We start from the raw sequence: 14064 nt of genomic DNA on the forward strand, positions 1-14064 counted from the left end.
AAAACATTCGTTGACTTGGCTTTGTACATTTTCACCTCAATCTCTCCACACCCAATCTCATATTTCATCTTCTATTCCAAACCATCAACAGTAACAACTCAAAAAGAACCGATTTTGGAGCTACCCATTATTCGATTTTGCCAAATTACCAACTTCACTAACCATTTTTTCGTTTGGTCAACGAGGTCAAAATGTTGTGGAGTTTGTTGGGTTTCGTGTAGATCAACAAAGGGTTTGTGTTTGTTATTAGGGAATCAATTGGTTATATGAATATGGTTATGAAGGTGTTGTTGTAATTGAAGAAGAAGAAACATGGAACGAGTGACTTCATCTTCTAAAGCTTCCTTTCTTTTTTGGGCTATTTTGGTGTTTGATTTGTTGCTTAAATCTTCTTCCAATACGGAAGGTGGGTGGTTCTTTTTTTTGTCCTTACTTTTTGAGGTTTTTTAATTCTGACATAAATGTTTCTACCACTTAAATGGGTGCTTTAAATGACTATGATTTGGAAAATTCACCTATTTTTTATCTACTAGGTTGCCCTTTAGCTTTATTGTTTTATATAATAGTCATTCATATGTTTGATTGAAGAATAAAACTTGGAAAAAACTTCACAGTAGACTTGTAGTAGCTTTTGTGATACTTCAACCCAAATATTCTGCAGCTGTAATGTTTTTGCTAGAAAGATTTGATCATATGGTTGAAGAATTTAGTAAATTTCATAGATGATGATGTTCTGTGTCACTAGATTAAGTTGTTTCTTGATTTTTGACTTGTGAGTGCTTAATCCCTAGGTTAGGGAATTCATTGATGACTAGAATTGGTGGTGGTAATACTTTGTGACATAATCATCGGCTAGGTTTGACAGCCTATACTGTATAAGACCTATGAAGTACATACACATACACTAGTTATATTTTTTAGAAAATCGAAGCGATTGAATGTAAACTACACGTATCGGTGTCGTATGAGTGTGAGACATTAATGTGTTCCACACTTGAACATGCCTTCAACTTGAAGTGTTGGTGCTATGTAGTATAGGACTTCGTTCTATTAGAATGGCTCTTCAAAATGGTTTTATTCTTGTTTAAAAGGTCTTTTTTTTTTTTTTTTTTTCATTTGCTTTGTTTATATTATTTGGCCTAGTATTTAGGTGTATGGTACTAATTCTTACTAATGAAAGTTGGGGTTCATGTTACTGATTCCTGAATGTAAACACTATTTCACATTGCATCATCCGTGGATGCCAACACATACTTGATATCCTACTCCACACAAGTTAATATTAAGGATGTTTGCAACTGAAGATTGTTTCTTTTTAGCACAGGTGACGCCCTGAATGCATTGAAGAGCAACTTGAATGATCCTAACAATGTTCTTCAAAGTTGGGATGCTACTCTTGTCAATCCTTGCACGTGGTTTCATGTTACATGCAATGGTGATAACAGCGTGACCCGTGTGTAAGTTCATGTCATTTTTTCTTGTAGTTTTATGAATAATTGTCCACGCAATGAATTACATTTCTATTTTTGCATTTGGACAGTGATCTTGGAAATGCTGAACTTTCCGGTACACTGGTTTCAAACCTTGGTCAGCTCCCAAATTTGCAGTACTTGTAAGTTGTGAATCTATTTCGGTTTGTCTGGTCGCGTTCACAACATATCAGCTTTATACAAATCATACGAATGTGATTTGTCGCCTTTCAATTATTTGTTGGACTTTTTTGTTTGCACAAATCTGAAAAATTTCCCCCTTTTCAATGGCAGGGAACTTTATAGCAATAATATAACAGGAAAAATCCCAGAAGAGCTAGGAAATTTGACAAACTTGGTGAGCTTGGATCTTTACTTGAACCATTTAAGTGGTCCCATACCAAATACATTGGGCAAGCTTGGAAGATTACGTTTCTTGTATGACATACTTTCCTTATTCTCATATCTTTAACGTGCAAATTATATTGATGTGCACAATTGAATGAAAGATTTAAGGTTCTCCCCCCTCCCCCCCTTGATTCAAATGAAAGAAATCTCAACAGTATCTGTTACATGTTTCGATCAATTAGATCTCTTTCTATGACTATACAGTTTTCTAGGTTAGTGCTGATCAATTAGGCATTGGCCAAACTAATCCCTTACTCACACTTTCTTTGGACTATGTGCTTTATGTTTCCGATGGTCCATTTAATTTAATATCCATTGGTAAATTCACCCGTACCCTACGTTACCCCATATTGATTTGGATTTTTGTATGTCTAACTCAGATCATACAACTTGTATATGTAATTGGTGTAACCAATTCAACATAATACTTGTTTGTTTATGTACTCACTGATGGACCACAGGAGTGAAGTTTGCTTGAAGTTTCTTCATGTTTCTGAGTTGACTGGTTTACAGTAAAGCTGGATTTAGCATAACCACATCTGATTTTTTTTATCAAGTAATATTGATTAGATGTGATAATCCAACAGGCCTTGCATTTTTTACAAATTCACTTTGCATAGTAGAATTTTGTTATATACCCTTCCTATGCTAATAAACACACTTTTGTTATGCATTTGATAACTATTTTCCTATCATGATTTATCAATACATTATATTTTATCAGTTGTTTAGAGAAAACTAATTATTCATCTTGTTCTCCTAAATAGGCGTCTCAATAATAACAGCTTGACTGGAGGCATTCCCGTGTCTTTGACAACTGTTACAACGCTGCAAGTTCTGTGAGTGTTTCTCCTTTATTTAGATTTTCCCATGAGTTATAGTCAAAGTATATTACTATTTCATATTTATGCTAGAATCATATTTTTTCCATATGTAAATTGACACGATGGCAATCTTGGTTTACAGTGATCTCTCAAACAACCAGCTAGAAGGGAATGTTCCAGTGAATGGTTCATTTTCATTGTTTACTCCTATCAGGTTGGTGCAAATAATTATGTTCTTATCTATGTCTAATTGTTGAGAGATGACCTAAATTTTTTGCTAATCCCTTGTGTTCCACTTTACAGTTATAACAATAATCCTCGCTTGAAACAACCAAAAAACGCTCCTGCGCCACTTTCTCCACCGTCACAAGCTTCTTCAGGTTCATTGATGTCTGTTTTTTATTGACAGTGATTTTAAATTGTTAAAAGAATAACTTGAACTGAGAGCTTCAATTCAGAATATAACTCTACCTTGCTCATAACTCTCTTGAATTAAAACCAACCTCAACTTTTTTATATATAAAAAAATAATAATAATAATTTTAAGACTGAAAAAACAACCAAACTAGGTCAACTTGATATTGGTGCCATGTTAAACAGTCGCTTGATGTAAAAGTTTGAGTTGTAAAGCAAAAGCAAAGGTTAAGGATGGTTTTTCTTCAACCAAACTAACCAAGTTGCATTTCCCTCATGCTTAAACCTTCTTGATGTTGGTGTGCCTCACGGTTAAATTTTAGAGAGGAAACTATAATCGTATTGATGTTTGTATACAGTTATAATTTCTTATTAAAATTTTGATCCTTTTTGCAGGTAGCAGTAACACTGGTGCTATTGCTGGGGGAGTTGCTGCTGGTGCTGCTCTGTTGTTTGCAGCCCCTGCAATTGCACTTGCGTATTGGCGAAAAAGAAAACCACAGGATCATTTCTTTGATGTTCCCGGTTAGTGAAATAACAGAAAAGATGGTATACATGCTGATAAATGCTACATTTTATAGTTATTACTCGTGAACCAACATTTTGTCTGTCTTTTACTGGCAGCTGAGGAGGATCCTGAAGTTCACCTTGGTCAGCTTAAAAGGTTTTCTCTACGTGAGCTGCTAGTAGCAACAGATAACTTCAGTAACAAAAACATTCTAGGTAGAGGTGGATTTGGAAAGGTTTATAAAGGACGCTTAGCGGATGGCAATCTTGTAGCAGTAAAAAGACTTAAAGAGGAACGCACACAGGGCGGGGAGCTGCAATTTCAAACAGAAGTCGAAATGATCAGCATGGCTGTGCATCGTAATTTGCTTCGGCTTCGTGGTTTTTGCATGACATCTACTGAACGCTTGCTTGTGTATCCTTACATGGCTAATGGAAGTGTAGCATCATGCTTACGAGGTACCCCTATTAGCTCAAAATTTCAAATGCAAATGAACGCTTTTACTGTTGACTTTCAAATTTCCAGTTTCATATTAAAACTGTGTTTATGTATGTTGATTATGTTGTTGTAGAACGTAATGAATCTGAACCGCCGCTTGAGTGGAAAATGCGGAAGAATATTGCGCTGGGAGCTGCCAGGGGGCTTGCCTACTTGCATGATCATTGTGACCCTAAGATTATTCACCGTGATGTCAAAGCTGCAAATATATTGTTGGATGAGGAATTTGAAGCAGTTGTTGGAGATTTTGGTTTAGCAAAGCTTATGGATTACAAAGATACACATGTTACTACTGCAGTTCGTGGTACAATTGGGCATATAGCACCTGAGTACTTGTCAACTGGAAAGTCTTCAGAAAAGACTGACGTTTTTGGATATGGCGTGATGCTTCTTGAACTAATAACTGGACAAAGGGCTTTTGATCTAGCACGTCTTGCCAATGATGATGATGTCATGTTGCTTGATTGGGTAGGTTTTCAAGTATCTTCAAATGTGTCATTAGAAAAGTAGGTATATTACTAGGACCAAAAGCATATATAAGTCATTTTTTGTTTATTGGTTTCTTGTAGAGGTGTAGTTGATAATCTTATTGCACGTTGAGGAGTTCTTATTCAGGGTCGGCCCAATAATTCTCAATAGTTGGCGATTTCTAAAACAAGTTTTAATATATGTAGCATTTTTGTCTGCATATGTGACCTTTTGTTTATTTAAGTTAATGACATAAAGTTTTCTTGGTGGACCTAAAGCTGAGTTTTAGTAGCCTTACCTTAGGGCCGACTCTGTACTTATTTGTTTCTTGCTACACATCCCTAACTAGAATTTTGTAACCCCATTTAGCTCATTTTTGATTGCATAGGCTACATGTCATATCAACACCAATGACTAATCATTTCATTGTTGGCAACTGTGTGACATTGTTTTGAATCCAGGTTAAAGGACTTCTCAAAGACAAGAAGTTGGAAACACTGGTAGATGCAGAATTAAAGGGAGATTATGATGATGATGAGGTAGAGCAGTTAATTCAAGTAGCTTTACTATGCACACAAGGGTCCCCTATGGAAAGACCAAAGATGTCCGAGGTGGTGAGAATGCTAGAAGGCGATGGTTTGGCCGAAAAATGGGAGCAATGGCAAAAAGAAGAGACGTACCGACAAGATTTTAACAACAATCACATGATGCATCACCCTAATGCAAATTGGATAGTAGTAGACTCAACCTCACATATCCAGCCAGATGAACTCTCAGGTCCAAGATGATCCCTTCTTCTGCATGAAGATGATCTCTGTTGGAAAGAGACAACACTTCTTGATTTGTGCATATGCTTTTCACCATCTCTTCCACTTAAATATTTTCTTTTGATCTTCTTGAAATTATCTTGTATGTTCAGGTTACATGGTCATTGATCAGGTTATGATTATTATTTAAGAAAAAAGTTTGTAATTTTTATTGGGTTGTCAAGTTGCAAGATAAAGTGATTAGGCCACATGCAACCAACACTCTTGTCATTGTATGTATGAGAAACTAGTATAGAGCTTTTATGAAAATATATTGCAATTCTATATATTGGTTTCAGATAATAACAAGTATTTTTTTCCTTTGGACTTGGAAATAAGTAGTACTTCAGGGGGTTTTATTTTTTCAACAAATATATGTTTGGAAGATAATAGAATAGGTTTTTCAATCTCTTTGGAGTTTCTCATTTTGCCAATTATGGATGATGTTACACCAGCTACTAACTATTACTTACAGCTTGTGCCCAAATTACTTAATCCTATGATTATATGCAATATCTCATTTCATAAGCTTGAACCTACTTTAGCAGCGGAGCATATTATGATATACTAATGTTGTAATTACTTATAATGTTGGTTTACTATTTATAAACAATTTTTTAACGTATATTTTGTTAAACGATTGAATACATTTTTTGGTCCTTAATAATATTATATTGTGGTTTTAATTATTTAAAATTTATTTATTATGGTACTAATATTTAATAAAGATTGTGTTTTGATTTGTCATCAACAACTAAAAATACATGGCTTTATTTTTAAGGGCTTAAAGTAGATAAATTTTAAGCAAGAAACAAGACTGAAATCTATAAATTTATACTAGTATAAGGATAAGAAATATATTTAACTTCCTCAAAGAAAATAAACATATTTAACTCATATATATATGGTTGGCTACTAAAGAATTTGAGCAAACCTAAAACCTATATGATTTTTTTTTCTTTATTGCAAAAAATATGAAAGATTAATTTAATTATTTTAGATAAATCAAATATCTGTACATACAAATCACATGAAGTAATTAAGATCCATTAAAAGAGTTAACATCTCCTAACAAATAATTAACCTTACATATCAACTAAAAATCGAACAAATAGATAATTGACTCAAATTATCTAGTAAGTTGTAACATACTAGGTTTTATGTCAATCTCAAATTTATAGATACTTTTAAAAATAAATACATGAAATAGGCAGTTAAATTAACTTGTATTTGAACCATTAATTAGTTTTCAAGTTTTTGTTGATTATATTCGTGACCAGAGGAGTGTGTAGATAAGTCCTCGTTAAAATTCGTGATATGTCTTTCGCTTGCAAAGAATGTTATAAAATAATGAAATAAAATAAAGAATGTTGCATTACATATAAATTCTCACAAATAAAGATGCTGGAAGAGTAAAATATTTATATTTATACAACTTAACCACTGATTTTTTATATCCTTTACAACATTTGACAATGATATCTACACACCTAAAAGTCGTCTTGCATAGTCATGAAAAAACCTACTTACAGACTGTTACGGTAGAAAACTTGATCATAAAATTGGAAAAAGCACAAACCATACACACTTGCATTATAATACATACATACAAACACAGGATGAAAGATATCACTTAGCATCAATCGACAATATCTTCGAAGCCAGCACACCCCACTAACAGTATCACAGAGAAGCGTCCTCTACCTTCTGCCGGTCACACCAATGCGCGGTTTGCCCTTAACCTCAGACTCCTGCCTCTCACACGAACATATCAGTAACACATGATAGAGGATATTCTTTTAGGTATGGATAAAAAAAAGGTTGGAATACACAAACCAAATTCCAATCCTTCAGAGTGGATTTTATTTCTATTCAAATAAAAATAAAATACAAGAAGAGCATGTACTCTAATTCCTCTGACAATGTGATGAAGAATAAGACTGTACAAGAAACTTGAAGACAAGTTTTTGGAGTTGTATCATGAGTGTATAAATCAATAATATAAAAAAAAAGGAGGAAACTATTTTAGATACATATGGGAGAGTTTTGAATGCTTATCGTTATAAGATATGATATGGGTACAACAATATTTAACTTTTTTTGGAGTATGTGGGTTTCATAGGCTTAGCCAAACCAAATACCTGTGGTAAGTGCAGGAAAATGGAGGTCTTTGCTGTTGCCGGATAATGGTTTTCTGCCCCTTTACTCCAGTCATAGCATACCTACAAGCAGAATATCAGTAAATCAGTTCCACGTGTTTTAACCATAAAGATAATAGAAATACTTCCATTAAGGTAGCTGAAATACTTGGAATTCCAAATCCTTTTGTCGGCAAACTATGAGCTACAATGAGGAAGGAATTTGCCAACAGAAATAAATTTTACACAGAAATTACATTGCAAGAATAACATCATAAAAGAGAATAAATTTAACAAATATTACATGAAAAACTAACAGAAGTGCTAGTAAGAAAAGTGGATCAAATGAAATATAGAGGAAAGTTCTATTAAGAAAAGTGGATCAAATGAAAGATAGTCCAATTACATGGGGTACAAGAAATCCTAATTGCCGAAGAAACTTCAAAAGAATCCAATTATGAAAGAGATTTCTCTAATTGATTTTAATAAAATTTTAATTTTTAATAAAACCCAATGGTTTTGATTGATCCACGCAGTCAAACCACTCCCTAGTGGCTATGAAGCTTGTAATTATAATACATGAAATATAGAAAAATCTAACACAGATGAGTATAATAATGCATCTTAATCTCTCATCTTCTCCCTACTCGGTTTCCATCAGTTAATAAGTAAATTAAGTTTGGTGTCTCCCCCTCCATCCCAAAAAAAACGACAGCTGCAGTTCACAAGATATGTCTTATGCATGTAATGCTTGGGAAGTAAAAACCGCGATGCTTCTCAATTCTCAAAACAAGTTCATTAACAAACATGAGATCTCCTCTCTTGCAGTTTCTTTTTAAATCTATCTTATTTTTCTTTCCTTTTTAATAGTATGATGTATGAGGTTCAGGAAGTTGTAGATTTATTTACACAGTAGTAATGGAACTAATTAGATGGTTATAGTTGGAAGGGAAGGGGCTAAGCTTAAAAGTTAGGAGATATAGAACGGAAAAGCATGGAGATTTGTTAGCATTTGGGAACTAAGAATTAGCTCTGTTATGGAAAGGGAAAACCCTTTGTGTAGGGGAAACTCTTGAAAGACGATTTTCTTATCTTTGTTGTCATTCAATATTCTATAAAGGAGGCATTTTTTCTCTTTCTTCTCTGTTTACCGCAACTCTCTTTCTAACGTCCCATATTCTGTTTGTAGACTCAGAACATCTACTTTGAAAATTCTGAACAGTTATCATGCATTTTGACATCCTCTCACACACATGCTGTGCTCAAGGACTGTAAGGTATCTTCATAACTATTATTTTTCTTTTTTTTTGCAACAGGGTATCTTCATAACTAATTGAACAAGGATAAACATGCAGTGGAAGAAAAAATCACAATTTCCAATGCTAGAGTAAAAACGTTTGCATGATAAAAAAGGTTGCCAAAAGCTATTCAACAATGTCGCCAACTTAAGCAGAATGAGATAACGGGCATACTGAGTAAGCAAATATTGAACCATCATTGTTGAAGGCACTGCAAGGAATAGGTTGACTGCATCTTAACATGGCCTGAAATAAGAGAAGATCACATTAGATAAGCATGTATTATGCCAAAATATCACTACAATATGCATTGGTTGGTAATTGAATGAGTGATAATAGAGATTGAATAACCTTAAGCCTCTGCTTACTATCCTTATCCCAAAAATTAAAAGCTCCATCAGAACCAGCAGTAGCAAATGTGTGGTGTACCTAAAATAAATCGAAAATTGATGGCGGAGGAATGAGAACAGACTAAAGTGAATATACGTTGTCAGTGATTTCTTGTGTCCAAAATTGCAGTAGATTTGCGTCTAGAGGTGCCAAAAGAAAGGTATTTATTTGCTACACAAGTTTAAGGAGACCAACACATAACAATTAATAGATATATAGCAATCAGCTGTGCATTTGACAAAACACCAAATAGAATTGAAGCAAAAGAAGTTTGTATGAAATTTCCACAACTAAAGAGGTATAGGATATTAAAGATATATAAACAAACAATGAAATTGATAAAAAAATGTCAATACACCACAGCATTGTAGATTTTAGGAGAAATAGAAGTCATTTCCACTACTATACATCTACATTCCACACACAAAAAAAAGAATCATGAACTACAATAAAGGGAAAACTTATTACTGAAATGTAAAGATAACAGTGCAGCTTCCAAAATGCAAAGTAAACCATATTAAAGTAGAATAGTAAGACAGAGATGGAACCACAAATCTTACTGGATGGAAGTTTAAAGAGTTGACCGAGTATATTTCATTCCCCTCTCTGTGGCATTTGAAAGTGAAGTTTTTAGCCTGCTGACTATCATCCAAATGATGCACACCAACTCTTCCTTCTATTGATCCAACCTACAGCTCAGCAAGTATATTTTCAGTTTCAACAGCCTAAATTAACTGGCCTTAGATTGCAAGTCAACAGTCTGTGTTCAGATTTAATCCGTGACAGGATATTATGCCATTGTTTGACCCAGTTGTCATTGTAGAAATCCTAGTGAATGCTTAAACAGGAAAGAGAATCTAGAAGACAAAGGGGTATTTTGCAAATTATTCTAAAAAAGAGATGCATCATAGATACGGTAGGGAAATAGATGAATTTAATATTAGTTTTGGTCAAAAGGTAGAAAAGGACAGAAAATAGTGCATGCTTCAAAATTTCCATATCTTTTAGCCTGCTGAAACATAATTTTCATCAATGAAAAGTAATCCACTTGGCAATTTGATGTAACATAAGCTGGATCTAAACTACATCCCTCGTTTCAAAAATGCTAACAAACTTGTTAACTCTACACAAGAGTATGACTATAAAACTGCCATTATCTGAAAGAATAATCTAGTCGACTAGTAGCAGTTACATTCAATCAACATAAGATCAGATTATCAATAAACTATTTTATTTTGCTATGAAATATATAAAACTTAAGTTTCCAGTCATTTTTATCTGTTAAAAGTTACAGCGACTTTACCTTGTTCCATATTCTGCATGTTCCCTTTTATTTTATTTTTTTTGGGGGGGTCAGAGGGGGTTAGCAACTTTAACTTTCATCTTTGATCCTTTTCTTTTTGACGTTTTCAGTGAAAATAATCTTTATTAATTGATGCTATTATCACAACCAACTTAATCATCAAGTTACAAGATACCATTCAAGCTCCCAAACATTCTAATTTTGGCAGGAAAGTTTATTGCTTTGATTCCAGCCAGGAAAAGTGCGGAGCTGAAAGGATTTTTCTAGTCCATAGTAATATGCATGCAAGAGATTTAAAAAACCCATAAATATAGGTCATAGAGAAAATGTTCTTCAATAGATGCTAAAAAGGAGCACACTATTGGGAAGAATTCAATATCCTTTTCATAGATAAAATGAAGATGGGAAGTCAAATTTGTCAAATACAGAAAAGTATCAAAGATGTAAAAGAAGTGGAAAATAATGCATACCAAGAAACCTTGTTGATCAGGGAATGCAGCAACGCACCTTGTCTGATACTTTAAGGGTGAAACAATTCTCTTGAATTCAACCTGTTGCAAATGAACAATGGTCAAAGCTAAGAGATACTTATTGAAAGCATTAAAAGATACCTGTTAACAAATGAACAATGGTCCAAGCTCCTTACTTGACCAATGCTTTGATGTAAAATATAAACACTTCATGTTTATTTTTGTATGGTCGAAAATCTCCTACTTATGGGAGGTTCTGTCTAATTTCCTAGAAAACTATGGTATTAGAACTTTTGGTGCTATGACATTCATTGAGATTACAATTACAATACTACATGAGTGAATACTTGCATTTAATGTCAATTGGGTTAGTATGTGTACTCCCCAACTAATAACAGGCCCTGAAATTTGGACATCTCTTTTCTTTCTTTTGCATGATGTTATATCCTCATGTAATTCCTCTTCTCCCTAAAAGGGTTCCTCTTTTATTATCTTATACGCAAGAAAAAGAGAAACACACCCTCTTTATAAAATCTGGAGATAAAATAGCCTCGATGCCAGAAGTTAATTACATGACTGAAAGCAAACATAATTAATGGAAAATGGAAAATATGCTCATCTAGGGACAAACAAAGTTTTACCTGAGGATTTTGCAAGTTGTAAACAATAAGATTTCTATCAGCAGTGCCAACAACCATCAGAGGATGTTTGACTGCCATTGCATAGCAGCGCTCTGGGAGTTGTTGCGTGTGCACTGGATTTGACTGCCTTGTATCCCAAAACCTAAAAGTGGCCAGGAAAAGTCATGTGAGGAGGAAGAAAACCCAAGATAAAGCAAAATAGTAAGCTCCATAGTTATCTAATAAGAAAAACGCAAAATAATAAGCTCCATAAGATATCTAATCAGAAGGACACAATACATGTGAACAAATGCAGAAGCATGCACTATAATCTATAATGGGTAACAATAGGAAATAATACTTGGATAATAGTCATGATATATGTAGACAGCTACCAAAACTGCTTTGTAAAGGTTTATAACCAGAAAAAAAGTAAGAACAAGAGATATTTTATAACCCAACAAATAAAATATTCTTCTAAGGCAATCGTACATGGTTACACAAACTTCAGATCGGAATGCTCATTCCTATCATTCCTCACCAGGAGTAATTTAATTCAATTCTAATTCAAATAGAAGACAACCTTATAATAAGGCTAAGAGCCATGTGAGACTATATTATGTGACAGATAATTTAAATTTCTTAAAGGAAGCAAATGCTTGTGCATTACTTTATAGTTCTGTCCCAGCTTCCTGTGACTAAAAGGTTCATCTCAGGAATCCAAGCAATCTCTTTGATGGGTGCATCATGCATAGCTACAGTAATTGGTTGTCCTCCAGACAACAGAGGCCACATTTTCACTTGCTTGTCACATCCACCAGAGAACACAGTCGTTCCATCATCCTTCCAAGCAGAGCACAAAACCTACGCATATGAACGTATCATATATAAACTACTGTAACAGAATAATATTTTGATAGAACACTAATTGGAAATAGAAGATAAAAGGATTAAAATGACACCAAATTACAAAAACTAGAGCAATCACTTGTTTTACTGGAGTTCAGAAACTCCCACAAAGATTATCTCTGTTCATAAAACTGCCCTACACAAAACCTAAATTCCCCCTAACACTGCCACACCAATAAAAACAAAAATATATAACTATTCCATAAATTGCCAACATCAATTTATTACAACTTACAAAAATCTCAATGTACTTTAATTAGATTCCTAATTTAATCAATCATGCATATAACCGAACACAAACTCATGAACATTGTGTGTCTCAGTGTCTGACACAACACTAATCCATTAATTCCAATCAATTAATTCAGTTTCTCAAACGATCATCAGTGTCACCATGTTTGTGTCAGTGATCGTGTCATTACCCGTCCTTGATAAGAATTTGATAAAACCTAACTACCTTACCGGATGATCATGCGCTATAGAAGCTTTGGGCATAGTAGCAACATTTACTCCATTCCGTGCTACCTCCCAACACCGAACCTACAAAACAAGTCAAAAACTGTTCATAAGCTTCCCGAACCTGCAAGAACAGAAAACGTAACAGAAAACTCCATTGCATTGCAGAAGAAGTAAAACACCTGATTATCCCATGAAGTTGCAACGAGTAAGTTAGAATTGGGACTGAAACTGAGACTTGAAACAGAATCGGTTGGAGTTTGATTCACCTGCAAATTTAGGGGAACCAATGATGAGAGAGAAATCAACACTGAAAAAGCAAAAAAGGAAGATCAATTATCATTTAATAGATACCTCAATGGACTTATTAGGGTTTGGATTGTTATTGCTTAAGAAATTCGACATTTGAAGTAACAGTGGAAATTTTATCGAAGAGAAAGGAAATTTTTGGAGGGAGAAGTAGAAGCAAACAGAGAGGTTTTGTTTGAGTGTGGGCAGGTGTAGGTGTTCAATCATACGACCTAGCGTTATAACCACGCTTGCTTTTGGGCTTTTTCTTTCTCTCTGTTTCTATAAGGGATATAGTAAGTTGCTACCTCCACCCCCATATTATACTAACCACCCTCCACGAGGCCCAATGATGGTTTTTAAATTAAACTCAAGTGTCTTAAGACTATGTTTAAATTCATTAAATGGAATAAAAAATAAGTTAATTTTTTATTGTTTGAATTCTCATTAAAATGGTGGAAGGAAATATATTAATAAAATTGATTTGAAAAAAATAATAACAAGAATAATTATTAATTGAAATTCAAAAGATCTATTAATAATACATGTTAACGTAGACCTCTCATGCACCTCACAAAAAATGATTTATGTGGCATCATTTCATTTCCTTTCAATAAACTTCAATTTCTAACAAAAATTGGACATGTACGCAACCAAATAAGTTAATGCATTAAATATAAAATTGAATAATTGATATTTTTAATTTAAATTAAAAATATCTAATCTATTAATAATCTATAATAATAATAATAATAATAATAATAATAATAATAATAATAATAATAATAATAATAATA

At 33.6% G+C, this 14064-nt stretch overlaps 2 protein-coding genes across 2 annotated transcripts; one reads left to right on the top strand and one right to left on the bottom strand.

The window, feature by feature from the left end:
- Positions 1–5682, top strand: LOC101506449 (BRASSINOSTEROID INSENSITIVE 1-associated receptor kinase 1). The gene is made up of 11 exons (XM_004485495.4): positions 1–406; positions 1325–1457; positions 1541–1612; positions 1764–1907; positions 2645–2716; positions 2844–2915; positions 3005–3081; positions 3512–3640; positions 3740–4081; positions 4195–4589; positions 5051–5682. The coding sequence occupies exons 1-11, from the start codon at positions 313–315 to the stop codon at positions 5375–5377; spliced, it is 1857 nt and encodes a 618-aa protein (XP_004485552.1). The 5' UTR covers positions 1–312; the 3' UTR covers positions 5378–5682.
- Positions 5683–6797: 1115 nt separating this feature from the next.
- LOC101506774 (protein RAE1-like) lies at positions 6798–13515 on the bottom strand. Its single transcript, XM_004485496.4, has 11 exons — positions 13334–13515; positions 13162–13248; positions 12986–13063; positions 12285–12478; positions 11636–11777; positions 10995–11075; positions 9782–9910; positions 9183–9260; positions 9006–9077; positions 7537–7617; positions 6798–7146 (listed from the first exon to the last, which is right to left on the bottom strand). Exons 1-11 carry the CDS (start codon positions 13493–13495, stop codon positions 7096–7098), a joined length of 1155 nt encoding a protein of 384 aa, XP_004485553.3. The 5' UTR covers positions 13496–13515; the 3' UTR covers positions 6798–7095.
- Positions 13516–14064: the final 549 nt, after the last annotated feature.

This window comes from Cicer arietinum, chromosome 1 (genome assembly GCF_000331145.2).
Source record: "Cicer arietinum cultivar CDC Frontier isolate Library 1 chromosome 1, Cicar.CDCFrontier_v2.0, whole genome shotgun sequence".
Taxonomy (NCBI): Eukaryota; Viridiplantae; Streptophyta; class Magnoliopsida; order Fabales; family Fabaceae; genus Cicer; species Cicer arietinum.